This window comes from Marmota marmota, unplaced genomic scaffold (genome assembly GCF_001458135.2).
Source record: "Marmota marmota marmota unplaced genomic scaffold, marMar, whole genome shotgun sequence".
In the NCBI taxonomy this organism is placed as follows: domain Eukaryota; kingdom Metazoa; phylum Chordata; class Mammalia; order Rodentia; family Sciuridae; genus Marmota; species Marmota marmota.
Window position 1 is genome coordinate 10,499,205 of NW_026000057.1, and position 15,716 is coordinate 10,514,920.

Sequence of the window (15,716 nt, forward strand, 5' to 3'; positions counted from 1 at the left end):
ATATAGCATGAGCTAATCAAATCCAGGCTCCCTTTATCCCCCCTTCCAAGCTTCAATTTCCAATCTCTGCTAATCAGTGTTATATATTCAGGTTCCCATTTTAGCCTCCACACGTGATATCGGACATACTCTCTGGCCTGTTTCACTTAATGTCTTCCAATTCCACCCATTTTGCTACAAAGGACAGGATTTTGTTCTTTAAGGCAGTATAGTTCTCCATGGTGTATGTCAACCAGATTTTCTTTATCCCTCCATCTCCATGGCACCTAGGCTGATTCTGTGTCCTAGCTGTTGTGAGTAGGGCCATCATAGCGGGGAGTCTTCACCTTGATCTTTTAGCTGTTGGAGCAGTTTTCCTTTTTACTTGCCTGCTGCAGAGCTGGCACCTACTCGCCTCAGGATACCATAATCCAGGCTGGGCTCTCTGTGGTAGAGCCCTTGCCAAGCCTGTTCCGGGCTCCGGCTTCCAGCCCCAGGACCACAAAACAAAAACAAAACAAAAAGACGCAGTCGTCCCTTCCTATACGCTGTTAGACGTGAAGTGGAAATGGCCCGTGGAGCAATCTGTGTTAGACTTTACCCAACCAGCCAAGTGTATTCTATCCAAAATACTTAAGATAATAAGATTTTTTTCCACTTAGTATTTAAAGTGTTGTAATGACTCTCCAGTCATTTCTTTCTTCCTCCAAACAATGATCTCATGTCCAGATTATTACTCCCAGGGAATGTTCATCCTCAGAACAGACCCCTTCCCAGTGCGTCCCTGTAGTAACCTACCTGAGGACTCTAGCGCCTTCAGCTCTGTTTCGTTTGGCACTGGTTATCTGCATCTATACGAGCAACACTAGTTCATGTCCTTCAAGTTTGTGAGTTCATTTTTTTTTTTTTTTTAAAAACCAAAGAAGTAGGGCAGGACTCACCTAGCAGGCACAAACCTGGGATCCCCAGCATGCAAAAATAAAAATAAAAAATAAATAAATGAAAGAAAGAAAGAACAAAGTGGTAGTCAAGATGATTCCCTTTTCTGCCTTTCCTAAGGTCTACATTTTTATTAATTTGAATTTAGCAGTGAAATCCTGTTTTCTTAGAGGAGTATTCTAAGATGAAATTTAAAATAATCTTGACTTTTAGTTATAACTGATTTTTTCCTCGCTCCCTTTCCATTTGTCATTTAGGTGAAGAAGCTGAAAACGTTCAGTGGCGACGTGTCCAAGCTCTCCCTGGCAGATTCCTTTCTGCACTGCTTAATTCAGGTGCCAAAGTAAGGATGAAATCACTGATGGTTGTTTAGTGCAGAGTAAGGTTTTTAAACCGATGTTGAATTCAGCAGTTTAACCTTTTATGTTTTTCAGCTATTCACTTCGGATTGAAGCCATGGTGCTAAAGAAGGAATTTTTACCCTCCTGTTCTTCCTTGTACACAGATATAACAATTTTAAGAACTGCTACAAAAGGTAAGTAAATACATGAACCTGCATACAACCTGTTTTTATTAATTTTGTTGGTAGTTCATTTTTTAGAAAACTATACTTGAAATTAGAAATGGAAAGTCCATTTCTGGTACACCCTAAAAAGGGAAATGAGCTGTTAACTAGGGATACATTTAAAGTTCATTTCCATTTACCTTTTTTCTCCTAATGAATAATAATTTGCCTATTATCTTCCTATTAAAGAACATGTGTTCCATCTTCGGCTTCAGAATAAGCCTTGCTGATTGCCACTGGCTCTTGTCCCTCTCCTTGGTCAGCGTCTCTGGGCACACACGAGGGCTGCACCCCGGCCCAGCTGTGTCTCCTCCCTTTTCTGGTCTCTGTAGGTGTCTGTCCCTAGCTTTTCCAGAAGCAGACTTTCTCTCTGGGCCTTGGGTTCGTGACGTTGCTGGTCTGTGGTGTCTCTTCCCACTTGCACCCTCTCCAGACCCAGCATCTGGCGGGCCACTTAAGTCTGAGAGGGGCAAGTTGGTCATTTTCACTTCTTGAACAACTCTAAATCATTGCCTGTCCAGACTCCTTTCAGAGTTGTTCTGATGTCTCACAGGGCACTGGGGCCTTCATTTCTGGTGTGTGTGGCCCTGGGGACACAGCCCAGAACAGCACTCTAGCTGTCCCCTGCTCAGCTCCAGGCACACCCTCCAGCCCTCCCTGGCTGTCCGCTTCCTGGTGTCCTCAGCACCAGCCTGATTTCCTCCAGCTCGTTTTCTGAGTTACTAGTTGATGATGTAGGGCTGCCTATTCCTATTTGGTTTTCCTGTGTTAAGATAAAGGTTTTTCTTCAGCCCACAGTATTTTCTTCATTTCAGAGAGGATGCTAAAAATGAAAAAAAAAAAAAAAAAGAATTCTTCTTCCTCCAGTTCAGAGGACTTTTAAAATTTCTCCCTATACCAAAGTTGTTGCAGGAACTTGTTCTTTCTGTTCAAATAGTGATGGAAAAGCATGTTTTCATATTAAGCGTTGCAAACTTGTGGGCACGGCAGAAATGCTTCTTATCTGGGTGACCTTCCCAAACTGGCCTTCCTAGATAACGAAATATAGGCAGTGATCCAAAAGTAGCTTGTACAGGAGAATATTAACTTTAAAATATCATAGGTAACGTTTGACTGACTATATATACTATAATTTTGAGGATCAAGTTTTCTCTTTAACTTTTCAAATATATTTTAGAAATTTAGTTGTTGAGTTTCTGTCCATAAGTATACAAGAGATTTGGTGGTAATAGGGAGCTCTCTAGCCAGGATATTACAGAGGTAGCTTCCTTCTTAAAATCTTCATTCAATCCAAATTAAATGCACAGCTTTGAATAAAATGGAAAGATGCCCTGAGTGCCAGGGGCCCAGGGGCTGGTGCTTTGCAAGTCATTTACATGTCATCCCAGCTTGTTTATTTTTTTATCTCTTCTTACCTCATTGGTAAGCAAAACGCTGCTTGCTGTTTATTTTCATGTTCCATAAACACAGTCTCAAAAACTAGTTGACATGAAGGAAAGAAAATTAACTAACTACAGAGGAGAAGAAAGTTAGTTCCTATAACACTGAGGACGGCCTTTCATTAGGCTTCTGTCTTGAAGTTTTTCCTTAGTGAGCCCTTTTGTGATGTTTAACTGTCGTGCATATCTGATCCCTAGTCAAACACGATGACATGGGTTGCCAGTAGCAAGTGTGCCTTTGGTTTGGAGTGGAATGTGCTACTTGGTTTGTTTGTTCAGTCCTTGTATGCAGTTGCAGGTCAGCACTTGCTTCAGGCACACTTGAACTTGGACCTGGCCAATGTCTTGTGCTGGTGAGGAGGAAGGCTCCTCTGAGACACTCTGATGTGTTCTTTTTGACAGAGCTGATGTCCTGTGAGGAGCTACACTCAATATTACACTTGGTGCTCCAGGCTGGGAACATCATGAATGCAGTAAGTAAGATCCAGAAAAAGTTAAGATGTTCTCAGTTTTCAGGTTGGTTTCAAGGCATAATTGGTTTCTCTCTCTTGCTTCACCTTCTTTAGGGAAGGTATGCCGGCAATGCAGTAGGATTTAAACTATCTTCTTTGCTCAAATTGGCAGACACAAAATCAAACAAACCTGGGATGAATCTTCTGCACTTTGTCGCACAGGTATGTGGAAATGACAGTTATGGAGAGGGACCGGGTATGAAGCCCCCCCTGGAGGCTGGGAGGTCTTCCCAGGCAGTGAGATGGTGTCCGAGTTAAGGAAGGGCATGGTGAAGTCCGAGGGGGTTCTATTTGCAGGAGGCTTATTTGCTTATGTGCGGATTCCTCAGCTGAGGATTATAGGGCTGGAGGGAAGAGGAACAGGTGAGGCCAGGAGCTGGGAAGCCTGTCGTGAAGGTGTCGGGTGTCAGGTGTGAGAGATGGGGAATTTGGGTTTCATGCTTTGGCAGTGGGAAGCCAACAGAGGTTTGTGCACACCATAATGGCATGATCAGATTTTTGTTTTTCAGGACAAAAGGTACTGTGAAGGCTGGGTTGGAGAGGAGAGAGAGAACTAGAAATAGGGGTACATCTTTGTGGAAATTGGTTATTTGGGGAGAATGGTGGCCATAGGAATAGATAATAGAGGACTGAAGATGCACACACTCCCAATGTGCACTAGACCAGATTTGTCACCAGTTGTGTTTAAAGAGATTGCCTTTTCCTTTCTTCTGTGAGCTGTGTGTTAGAGTGCCTTCCTGCTATGCAGAGTATGGGGACTGACCCCATCCGTGGCTTCTCTGGGGGCTGAGGACTGAACCCGCAGCACCTCCTGCATGCTAAGCACATGTTGTGCCACCGAGCTACACCCCGGTGCATGGCTTCTTGTTTGGACAGGGTCTTTGTGATGTTAGAATCGTTAAGCACATGCCATGGACAGTTCTCTCTTTTTGGTTAGATATCTCAACTAACTGTAATGATTTGGTTTTCCTCCATTGATTCCCTTGTTCGGACACAATTTTAATCTGGGGAAGGAAGCCCTGTGCATGTTTGCAGTGTGAGCCCCAGGACAGATAGGATGGGGGATTCTGACTGTCCTTTAATAGCCTCGGACAAGCTATTTAAACCTCCTTAGACAAGCTACTTAAATCTTTAGACCCTCAATCTTATGATGAGGTTAATGACAGTGCCCGCAAAATCAGGCAATTGAGGGCTAGGGTTGTGGCTCAGAGAGAGAGCACTCGCCTAGCAAGCATGAGGCACTGGGTTTGATCCTCAGCACCATGTAAGAATAAAATAAAGGTATTACATCCACCTATAACTAAAAGATAAATTTAAAAAAAAAAAAAGCATGTAATTGAGAGGACCAAAGGAGGTTAGGTTCATAGAGGGCCTGGCTGACTATCTGGCAGATAGTAAGCACTCCATAAATAACACGAGTACTGTAAATAACATACAATACTGTTACTATGTTCTTCTGAGGACAAAGGGCCATGTTTAACTCAATACTAATTTTTTATTTTTGCAGCACTGGGAAGGAAACCCAGGGCATCGTGCATGCTAGGCAAGCACTATATCCCTGAGCGACTCCCCGACTCCTGAGTACGTGATTCAGAAGTTCAGGGCATTAAGAGAAGAAACTGGGGGCTGGGGTTGTGGCTCAGTGGTAGAGCACTTGCCTAGTGTGCATGAGGCACTGGGTTCCATCCTCAGCACCACATAAAAATAAAATAAAGATATCGTGTCCCCCTAAAACTAAAAAATAAATATTAAAAAAAAATTCTCTGCATTTCATCTCATATTATTTTAAAAAAGAAGAAGAAACTATTCCTTCTCTGGCACGGATTGCAGACGGTGCTTTACCCAAGCTCTGTCAGATCCACGCGTCCAGTGGCTCTGACTGACTTAGGTTGCTGCCCATGAGGGCAAGTCTCCTGGATCAGTAATGGCTTCCTTCCCACCTGCCTTCTGCTCACCCTCCCCCCAGTTGAAGAATCCACACGCCTCCAGGACTGTGTACCTTCTGACTAAACTCAGTTTGCAAACTGGTTTAGCAGCCGAGGCATCCCAGTCATGGAAAGGCTACTCCTAGGTATGGTGGTATTTAGGCAGGAGGTATTGGGTTCTCTGAAAAACAAAGGGCCCTGCTAAGCTGCCACCTCCTTCCATTGAGTCCCCGTGCACATGAATTGCATTTCATGTCACGATCGATTGCTCTGGGAAGTTAAATGTATCTTGAGACTTCTGGAAAATCTTACTAAGAGGATTGGAGTTCATATGTTAGTGAATTGCTTTAAACATTGCAAGCTGAAAATGAGCAGTGATTTCACAGTTCCTTTAAGCCTTCAGAAGATGATTTCCTTCCAGTTTTATCCATCCAATGAGGGAAAGAAAAAAAAATCTGTTCTTGTTTCAGGAAGCCCAGAAGAAAGATGCCAACCTTCTAAACTTTTCTGGAAAGCTGCATCATGTTCAGGAGACTGCTAGGTAAGTGGGGAAGCAGGCGGTGAGCTGGGAGAACTGCTTGGCTTAGCTCCCTTCTGGGGAAACTACTGAGTAGTTAAACTTTAGGGATTCAAATTTGAACTTTAAAAAGTTTTCCCTTGTTAAACTTGTAGGCCTTCTTTTTATTTGCTTAACAGAGATGTGTGTGTGCCTTGGAATTTGGGGGTTTTGAGTAATTAACCTTTATCTTTTAAAAGTTTTTTAGTCTATTCTAATGAAATGTCATCAGTTTAAAAAATATATATGGATTAAGAACTTCAAATCCTTCCACACCCAAAAGATAGGGTTCAAACAACACAGCTTATTACCCTGGGAGTTGGTTTGTATCAGTCAAACTTTCAGGGCCATACATCGCTGTTTCCTTGTAGAATCTAACATAGTACATTTATTTTCTATTGCATTAAAAGGGCTTGGAACCATACCAAGAACTCTGAAAGGATTTGATTTTAAACTAGTCACTCAACTTTACAGAGAAAGTATCTCCCAAACAAAGCTCTAATTACATCACTCTAATTTGCTTCTAACCCTAATATGGAAGCATGCTTTCTTTAATGTAGGCTTAATCTCTGTGTGTGTACCATCTTGAGTCCTGAGTTTTTCAACATATAGGACATAGTCATTCCAAGGTAAATGCTTCTGATAACTAGTTCTCTAAGGGGAAAAAAAAAAAAAAAAGCCCTGGTTTGTAGCACTTGCTTGTTTCCATGCCATGAATACTGGGACCTGGCTGATATCAGGCTGCTGACACAGAGTCACTGAATGCAGAGCTGGGGAGAGACACCCTCACTGGCTCTCGGGATCTGGCTCAGTGCACCGCTCCTTGCATCAGCCCCGTTCATACTGTGTGCTTATTATGTGAGTGACTAGAGCCAGCTGTGACAGAGCCGGGCCATATGCATATAAACAAGTGAACCATAGTTCACAGCCTGTCATTGGCCAGTATCTCATTGTTATTGACTCTGTGAACATCTAACCACAGATTACATGTCTTTCCCAAAGGGGGATTATCAGTGCAAAGGTGTAAACAGTTCATAATTCATGTTTACAGATCACCTGATTATTCTCCAAGAAGAATGGATAGCTTAGAAGTCACAAACTGTCTTGCTTTTTAATTACTAGAAGAAATCCGTGGGAATATTTTTACTCTGACTATAGAGACCTTCTAAAAGATAATACAAGGAGAAATCATCATTATTTTCTTTTTACAGTACTGGGGACTGAACTCAGGGGTACTCTGCACCACTACACCATATCCCAGTTCTTTTTCTTTTTTTATTTTGAGATAGGGTCTCACAGAGTTACCCAGTTTGTCCTCAAACTTGCCATCCTCCTGCCTCAGCCTCCTGAATCACTGGAATTACAGGTGTGCGCCACCTTTCCTGAAAGGGGATTTCTGGTCTGAGTTGGATCAGAAGTTTAGCTAGATCTGGTCGTAGAAGACTCCTTTTCAGTGAGATTTGTTTATATGAAAAGGAAGGTGAATACACAGGTGAAGTACAACTGTATCTCAGATGGGCACCCAGGACCAATTAAGGTGGAAAATTTCATTGCACAAAGTTAAGTTAGTGTCGACGACGGAAGCATGAACGCAGCCTCATTTATAAATTTCACCTGTTCACTTTGCCAGGTTGCAAGACCCTCTTTCATGTTTCATCTTTCACTAATCTTCATTTGCTCTAGGGATTCGAAGCATTGCAGTCCACGTAACCTCTTACTTGCAGGGCTGTTGGCTGTGTTTGAGTTCTCTGTGAAGCAGAGCTCGGGCTGCCTGGCTGTGTGAAGCAGGGAGAGGTGGGCTTAGTGTCTTCACGGGACCCTGAGTTACGATGGGGCTGTCAGCATCCATGGCTGGGCCTCTTGGGTTAGAGCTTTCCAACCCCAGGAGAGCGCGTGTCTCCAGAGCCCTGGTGGCTTTTAGTTTTTCACGTTTGTTGCATGAACGTGCTCACATCAGCCTGTGAGCATCTTCAGAGGCCTGTGGTTTTGGTTGTCTTCCCTGTAAGCGCAGAGTGACAGCCTCCTCCGAGCCGGGGTGTGTTCTTGGGAAGGACTTGCCTCCTGAAACAACACGTGGGGACTCCCAGACCTACACCCAGGGCGGCTCTCCCCTCCTGCTTCCAGGGCTGGCCGGCTGTGGGTCCTGTTTGATGTTCCCACGTGACCCAGGGCTTCCTCGTGCCCACTGCCCACTCTCCCCTCTCTTCTTTAGATTATCTCTGGATAACACGGAGGCAGAACTGCACTCGCTCTTTGTCAGGACACGATCGCTGAAGGAAAACATCCAGCGGGACGGGGAGCTCCGTCAGCAGATGGAAGACTTCCTCCAGGTTCGTAGGTGACTGCAGGCAGTCCCCAGTCCCTCAGATCTCATCTCCCCCCCAGGGCTGCTGACGTTTGTGTGGTGTATTTGTGGAAGCAGCAGGTTCATGTTTCCCCCCAAGTTAGTACAGGAACTCGGCATCTCTCGATGCCTGTTTCTTACAGAAGATGTTGGCTGTGGTCTAAAGCTCGGTATTAGTTTAGGAAAGCGGCTTCTGCTTATGGCTGCTCATTGTGTGTGACCCCCTTGCTCCTGACTGTAGTGAGTGGGCATCAGCTTAGGGCACTTATATTTGGAATGTGCCTGGCAACTCGAGTCTGGGTTCGAAACCAATCAGCTTTTGGACAACAGCACAGAGTTCTGCAGAACTCAACCAGACACTTAGGACTCAGGCTCTTCTTCCTTCCCTTGTTTATATGGAAGAGACAAGCTGCATATTGGCATGATTTCTAATGAGAGCAGCATACATATGCGCGCGCCCGTCCCCGTGCCTATCAACACCCAAATACAACAACCCCATCGGGTGTGTCGGGAGCTGTTCCGAATAACATCAACAGAAAACAGCCGAGTGGACATGTCTGTGACAGCTCATTGTGACTCACTAATCACATAGTCTGACATACTTCTTTTATCTTCCTCATTTAAAAAAAAAAAGTGGCACCATCTCATGCTTTTGCATCCTCTGAACCGGGGTGCTGCCTTAAAGGTTGTTGGTGCTGTGAGCTGCACAAGGCAGAATCCCTGTGGCTGGGCTGCCTCCGCAGCAGACAGGAGCAGCGCCCTCTGAGGCCAGACACCAGGGCCTGCACTCGTTGATTGGGTTATGTCAGAGTGATCTGAGCTGAAGCTCCTGTCGGCGAACACTGGCCTACAAGCTTATTTTTTAATCACTCAACCTGTGCTCTCTATTTGCTTTCAAATATAACCAAATGCTAATTTTCCCTTACTTCACATTTTTCTCAAAGTACAAAAACAAAATGAGTACCACCAGCAGCAGCAGGACCACAGAGACACAAAGCAGTAGTAAGTGCTGTCAGCTGCATAGAACAAGCTCAGGAATCCAAGAATGAGACCCTCACCCATCAAGATTCTGGTTGTTGGGCCAGACCTGGTGGCGCACACCTGTAATCCCAGTGATTCAGGAGGCTGAGGCAGGAGGATCGCAACTTAGGAGACCCTGTCTCAAAATTAAAAAGGGCTGGGGACATGGCTAAGTGATAAAGCACCCCTGGGTTCAATCTCTGCTACCTACCCCCCCCCCCAAAAAAAAAAGGAAGGAAGGAAAGATTTGACCCTTGTGTGAGACGTGCTGGTGTGGGCTGTTGTTGGGCTGAGGTTGTGGTCTAGTAGATTAACCCTCCCCTGGCATGCACAAAGCTCTGGGTCTGATCCCCAGCACCACAAAAAATAAACAAAATGAAAAGTGTGGTTGTTCCCCCAAGTTCTTATCTTAAATATTAATATCATATACCAAATTTTTTCTATTTTTTGTGATGCTGAGAGTGAAACCAAAGACCTTGAGCAGGGGCTGGGGATGTGGCTCAAGCGGTAGCGCGCTCGCCTGGCATGCGTGCGGCCCGGGTTCGATCCTCAGCACCACATACAAAACAAAGATGTTGTATCTGCTGATAACTAAAAAATAAATATTAAAATTCTCTCTCTCTCTCTCTCTCCTCTCTCACTCTCTCTTTAAAAAAAAAAAAAAAAAAGACCTTGAGCATGCTAGAGCAAGGCTTTCCCTTGAACTGTATCCCTAGCTTCTGTCTAATACTAAATCCTGATGTAGAAAGGTCTAGAAGGAAGTATGGCTCTTCCTTCTTGTCACCTCCTGGCAACCTTGTTTTAACTAGTTAAACTCTTCTTCCTGGTTGTGGGGGTTTTTAGTTTTAGTTTTTGTGGTGTTGATTTGTAGTTCTAGGGATTGAACCCAGGGCCTCACACACACCAGGTAGAGTGTTTACCACAGAGCTACATCCCCAGTCCTGGTAGCCATTTTTTTAGTTGGTTTGTTTAGTTGGATTTTTTTTTTTTTTTTGTACCAGGGATTAAACTTGGAGCACTTGACCACTGAGCACATCCCCAGCCCTATTTTTGTATTTTATTTAAAGACAGGGCCTCACTGAGTTGCTAGTGCCTTGCCATTGCTAAGGCTGGCTTTGAACTCACGATCCTCCTGTCTCAGCCTCCCAAGGCTATGGGATTACAGGTATAGGCCACCACGCCCGGCCTGGTAGCCGTATTTATCTCTAAATAAAAAATGCCACATAGCCATGGCTTTTTGTTTCTTAAACTCAACTTCTTAGATGAGATGAAAATTCTTAAGTAGGTCAGGGTCGGACTGTGCAGGGTTCTGAGCACCAGTCTGAGAACCTTGGGCTTCTTGCGAGGCTAAGCAGAGGGACCAATCAAGGTTTCTGAGTGGAAAGGTGACAGGGATGCATCTTTTTGCAGATCCCATCAGCATTTTGACCCTTGGGTGAGACAGGCTGGTGTGGGACTCTGGTCCATAGCAGGCAAGTTAGGGATGGAAAGTTGGTTGACACTCCAACTGCTGATCTCTTTGTCATTGTCCTCTGCCAGCACAACTTTGAACTGTGCCCCAAGCATGTTGAACTCATGGTGTGCAACTCAGCCATGGTGATTTTTCAGGTCCACATTCTGTGTGGTCCATTTGCCCAGGGCTGGGGTGACGTGGGCACGTTGAGGCCTTCCCTTTCCAGTGTCCATGGATCCCCACAGGCTCTGCAGATGAGTCTTACGAGGTGGAGCTGAGCCCCTGGGTACATTGCTGTTGGGAAGCCTGTCTTCTGCAGCTGAGCTGTTCTTGGCCGGACTCCCTTTTACCCCCCTGCATAAGAATGACAGGCGGAGATTTATATCCCTGCGTGAATACCCTCCTCTCCATGAAGGAAAACACAGCACAAGGGACACACTGCCTTGAGCTACTGACTCAGACGGTTGTTCTCTCTGGTATTTGGTTTCTTAAATAGTTTTGGTTTCCTACTGCCTCTAGAATGTGTTTGGTTTAAGAAAAGGGCCTTCGAGCAGATAAAGTGGTTAGAATGGGTGGGAAGTGGCAAGCCGTAAAGGAATTTCTCTTGGGTCTGTAGCTCACCAGGCGTGCTCAGACAGTGACCGCCTTCCTCGAGGCCTGTGGCCCCCACACTCCAAAACATGTTGCCCAAATGTGACTCTGTCTTCAAAGCATAGTACATGGGATTTCATGGAGTAACATGTTTCCTACATCCCTTTTTTACATACACCCAGTAAATACGAAAGGATCACAAGGCTTCAGTGGGATTCCAAGTACTCAGTCTTCCCTTTACCACCCTGCCTTCTCATGACAGTGCAACCTGAGGTCCCTGAGTTGCACCCTGTGACCCTTTGATGTGGCAGATCCTGTCCTAAAAGGCTTGGGACCTCCCTGGGAAAAGCAAGCTTCCTTCATTCCTGCCACACAGGAATCAGGCCTTGGAGCCTGGGTATTGTAGAAGCATACACAAGGAAAACTAAAGCAGCGAGAAGGGGTTTGTATGGGTCACTAAATCCTAGCCCTGAGACCCTCCAGAATCTCCTGGCGACTGTTGCTAAAACATCAGTGCAAGGTGCTCCCCAAACCTATTAACCACATATGGGGTGCAAGCCTGGATGATTGGCAGAGCTTCCCAGCTGACTCAGGTGGCACCCCTAGTTTTGGCACGAGGGCTTCAGTCCTGCAACACAGACCCCAGAGATCTTATTTGGAATTAAGTTTAGACTCCCTCTCGACAGGGCAAAAGGGACACCTTGTCAGTACAAATTCACTTTAAACCTTTGGCTAGCACGAGTCAGTTTCCATAGAAGGAAGAACTGGTGTAGAATGAGTTTCCCTTTGCTTTTTGTACTGGGGATTGAACCCAGGGACGATTTACCATTGGGCTACACCCCCAGTCCTTTTTATTTTTAATTTTGAGACAGGTCTCACTGAGTTGCTTAGGCTAGCCTTGAACTTGAGATCCTGCCGCCTCAGCCTCCCCATTTGCTAGGATTGTAGACATGTACATCACTGCGAGTTTTTCTAATACAACCGCCCGTACACCTGAGGAATTTATTCAGTAATGTTGAAAGTGAAAACTTGTTAGTGGCATTCTACAGAGTAAAGGTCTTAAATCAGTCTTTTTTTCTTTTCCTCTTTTTTTTTTTCAGCATCTCACTGTCTTGCCCAGGCTGACCTCAGACTCTGGGGTCAGGCGATCCCATCTCCGCCTCCTGGGTAGCTGGGACCAGAGGCGCACCCCATGCACCCCTAGCTTCAGTCTGCTTTGTGCCCCTAGGTCTCAGGCAGCAGGTCACCTTGCTTGCTCAGCTTTGTTTGGGTTGACTTTATTTTCCTTTTGGCTCTGAGTGCAGTGGCCTGACAATAAGCCTTCCCTTCTCCAAGACCTGAAATCGAGCCCTGGGAGCCGGTCTTCCCCGGGCAGCAGACAGTGCCCCGCCTCTTCGGCTGACCCTGTCTATTTCAGTGCATTCCTGTTTGTTTTCTGCAGTTTGCGCTGGAAAAGCTGACCCAGCTGGAGCACTGGAAACAGGAGCTGCAGGGCGAGGCTCACACACTTATAGATTTCTTCTGTGAAGACAAAGAAACCATGAAACTGGATGAGTGCTTCCAGATATTCAGAGACTTCTGTACCAGATTCAACAAAGCAGTTAAGGTACGGCTGGCTGGTGACGTCTGCACACTTTCCAGAGTGGTTTGGATGTTTATTTTTCTTCTTGCCGACCTGGTCCTCTGCCCGTGGTGGAAAGAGAGTTCAGCATCTCCATGGTTTCAGGAGCATCTGGCCAGGTGGCATGGACAGGCCCAGGCTGGGCTGGCTGGGGCCGGGCTCTGCCTTTCCAGACCTGCAGGGTCCATATCACCAAGTGTCTGGCCCCTAACCAACACCCGCAGTAAAAGCATCTCGTTAGCAAACTTCATGATGGAGGTCACATGTTTACACTCCTACCAAAGATCCTAATGTCCTACTCAGCCCCTTCCCAGAAGAGAATTTCCACTCTCAGGGACACTTTTGTTGCAGTGGGATGATTGGAAGATATGTGGTGTCATGACGAAGGCCAGCAAAGCCTACGGTCACTCCCAGATCCATAAGGAGCTGCTGCTGCCCTGAGCACAGGGGCCACACTTGGTGCCCTTCAACCACCCACTCCAGTGATCTCCAGTGAAATAGAAAGCCGGGAAATGCTCAGGGTAGCTTGACTGTGCAAATCAGACTTTCTTTTTTGATACCAGGGATTGAACCCATGGATGCTTAACCACTAAGCCACGCCCCATCGCTTTTATTTTTTATATTGAAACAGGGTCTGGCCAAGTTGCTTAGGGCCTCGATAAGTTGCTGAGGCTGGCTTTGAATTTGCCATCCTCCTGCCTCAGCCTCCAAAGCCACTGGGATTACAGGCGTGCAATACCATGCCTGGCTGCAAGTCAGGCTTTTAACAAAATGTTGATTAAAACAGAATCCGACATTCCTTCTTATTAGGTGGCGATGGAGAGCCAGGTACTTCTGAGTCATCTCTTGCCCTGTATTTTATTTTGATTAACTTAGTTGGCACTGGGGATGGAACCCAGAGCCTGGTGCTCCTACCCTGCATGCAGACCTGTCCCCAGCCAGCTTCCTGGGGGGAACTGGTCACATTTCTCTCAAGCCCAGCTTCACTTTAGCTCCTTCCTCTATCCAGCTAGAAGGAGTCTCAGCCGGTAGCCACGTTTACTGTCCTCTGTCCAAGCAGTGAGCTCAGTTGTGGGAGGTCATGGGGTGGGGGACAGGGTAGCAGAGGCCAGATTGACTCTTTCTGACATTCTGAGGCCCTCACTTCCCATCCAAGTTGTACAGGCCTGTGAGGCCACCTGCGTGGTGCTGTCGCCCAGCTGTCCTGAAAGCCAGGACCTGGCCCCACCTCACCATGCACCGCCTTGGAGAAGGCTGGAGAGGCTTAGGGACCCTGGGGGAGGCTTAGGCCAGAGCTGAAGGAGGAGCCAAGAGTCTCCAGCCAGAACCTCACAGAAACTTGGAAAGTCCACTGTAAGAGGAAATTGATTTTCAAATAAAAACTGCTAACAATAACAGATTTGGGTCGTGAGATCCGTGTAATTACATGATTACATGGCTTCCCAACCCAAAAGAGATCCATGATTTGTGACACGGATGCAGCCAGCCCTCCACTCCACAGTTCTCCCGCTGCAAATTCAGCCAACCACAAGTTGGAAGTATTTTTCTGTAAAGTGCACATCTGTGCCAAACGAGTGCAGGCCCTTTTGTCGTCATTTCTCCCTAAACAGCGCAGCATAACCACTGCCTACGTAATGCCCCGTTGCACTGGGCATTATAATTAGTCTAGAGGTGACTTAAAGTATATGTGAGGATGTGCATGGGTTATGTGCAAACCCTACAACTAAGATTTGGGTGTCCACATGGGGATCTGGAATCAGTCCCCTGCAGATGCCGAGGGACCGCTGGAGATGAGCTGCCCAGGCGGACGAGGTGTGTTTGGTTCTGACTCAGTTTCTCTGAAAGGGACTGGGCGGCCTGCAGCCAGGTGGAAGGATTTGTAAAGCCTATGCACTCCTCTTCCTCTTCCCTGATTGTGGGAACAAGTTGGCTTTTTTTGGAGTTGAGGTGGCGTCTATATGTGGAATCAGAGCCTGTGCTTAAGGGACAGTGTATTGGCTGGAGAGCTGGTAGGAGACCTGTAGACAGATGGCTGGAGCAGGGTGGCGAGTCCCTGGGCCAGATCCCTGCGTTTCTTTGGGAGGGCCTCGTCCACCCGCCTGCACCCCTGCATATGCACAAAGCAGTGCACAGTCTTTCTCAGCGTGGGATGTGACCCAGGGCTGTCCTCCACGCAAGTCCCTCTCTTAGGGTAGGTGGCTTTGCGATTGCAGGAGGCCCCGCGTCTCACGCTGCCTTCTCCTCCCTCCCTTCAGGACAACCAGGACCGGGAGGTGCAGGAGCTGAGGCAGCTGCAGCGGCTGAAGGAGCAGGAACAGAAAAGGCGTTCCTGGGCCAGCGGGGAGCTCGGGTTTGCCCGGAGCAGCAGTGAGAACGACGTGGAGCTGCTGACCAAGAAGGGTGCAGAGGACCTGAGCCCTTTCCTGCACCCCAGGCCCATCAGTCCCTCCTACCGGCCCCCCAACACGCGCCGCTCCCGCCTCTCCCTGGGCACCTCTGCTGACCGCGAGCTGCTGACCTTCCTGGAGAGCGGCACCGACAGCCCCGAGGCGCTCAACAAGTTCAACAGCTTGCCCCGGAGGAGCCCCCGGCAGGCCCGGCCCCTGGTAGCCTGGATGGAGCCTGGAGAACCACGGGATGGAGGCCCGAGTGGGGCACAAGAACCTCAGGCCCCAGAGGGCCAAGAGAAAGCCACCGAGCTGCCCTCCGCTTGGCAGAGCCAGCCTCCAGCCCCGCAGCCCGAGGAACCCGCCTCTGCGTTCCCCCGAGCCC

At 47.1% G+C, this 15,716-nt stretch overlaps 1 protein-coding gene across 1 annotated transcript in view; it reads left to right on the forward strand.

Annotated features, from left to right (window-relative positions):
- The window catches only part of Fhdc1 (FH2 domain containing 1), a 36,936-nt gene that overhangs the window by 19,931 nt on the left and 1,289 nt on the right, over window positions 1-15,716 (forward strand). Inside the window, exons 5-12 of the mRNA XM_015484357.2 lie at window positions 1,176-1,261; window positions 1,353-1,453; window positions 3,325-3,395; window positions 3,489-3,596; window positions 5,830-5,900; window positions 8,128-8,245; window positions 12,765-12,929; window positions 15,200-15,712. Coding sequence (XP_015339843.1) covers window positions 1,176-1,261; window positions 1,353-1,453; window positions 3,325-3,395; window positions 3,489-3,596; window positions 5,830-5,900; window positions 8,128-8,245; window positions 12,765-12,929; window positions 15,200-15,712 — 1,233 coding nt within the window. The remainder of the gene's footprint in view (window positions 1-1,175; window positions 1,262-1,352; window positions 1,454-3,324; window positions 3,396-3,488; window positions 3,597-5,829; window positions 5,901-8,127; window positions 8,246-12,764; window positions 12,930-15,199; window positions 15,713-15,716) is intronic.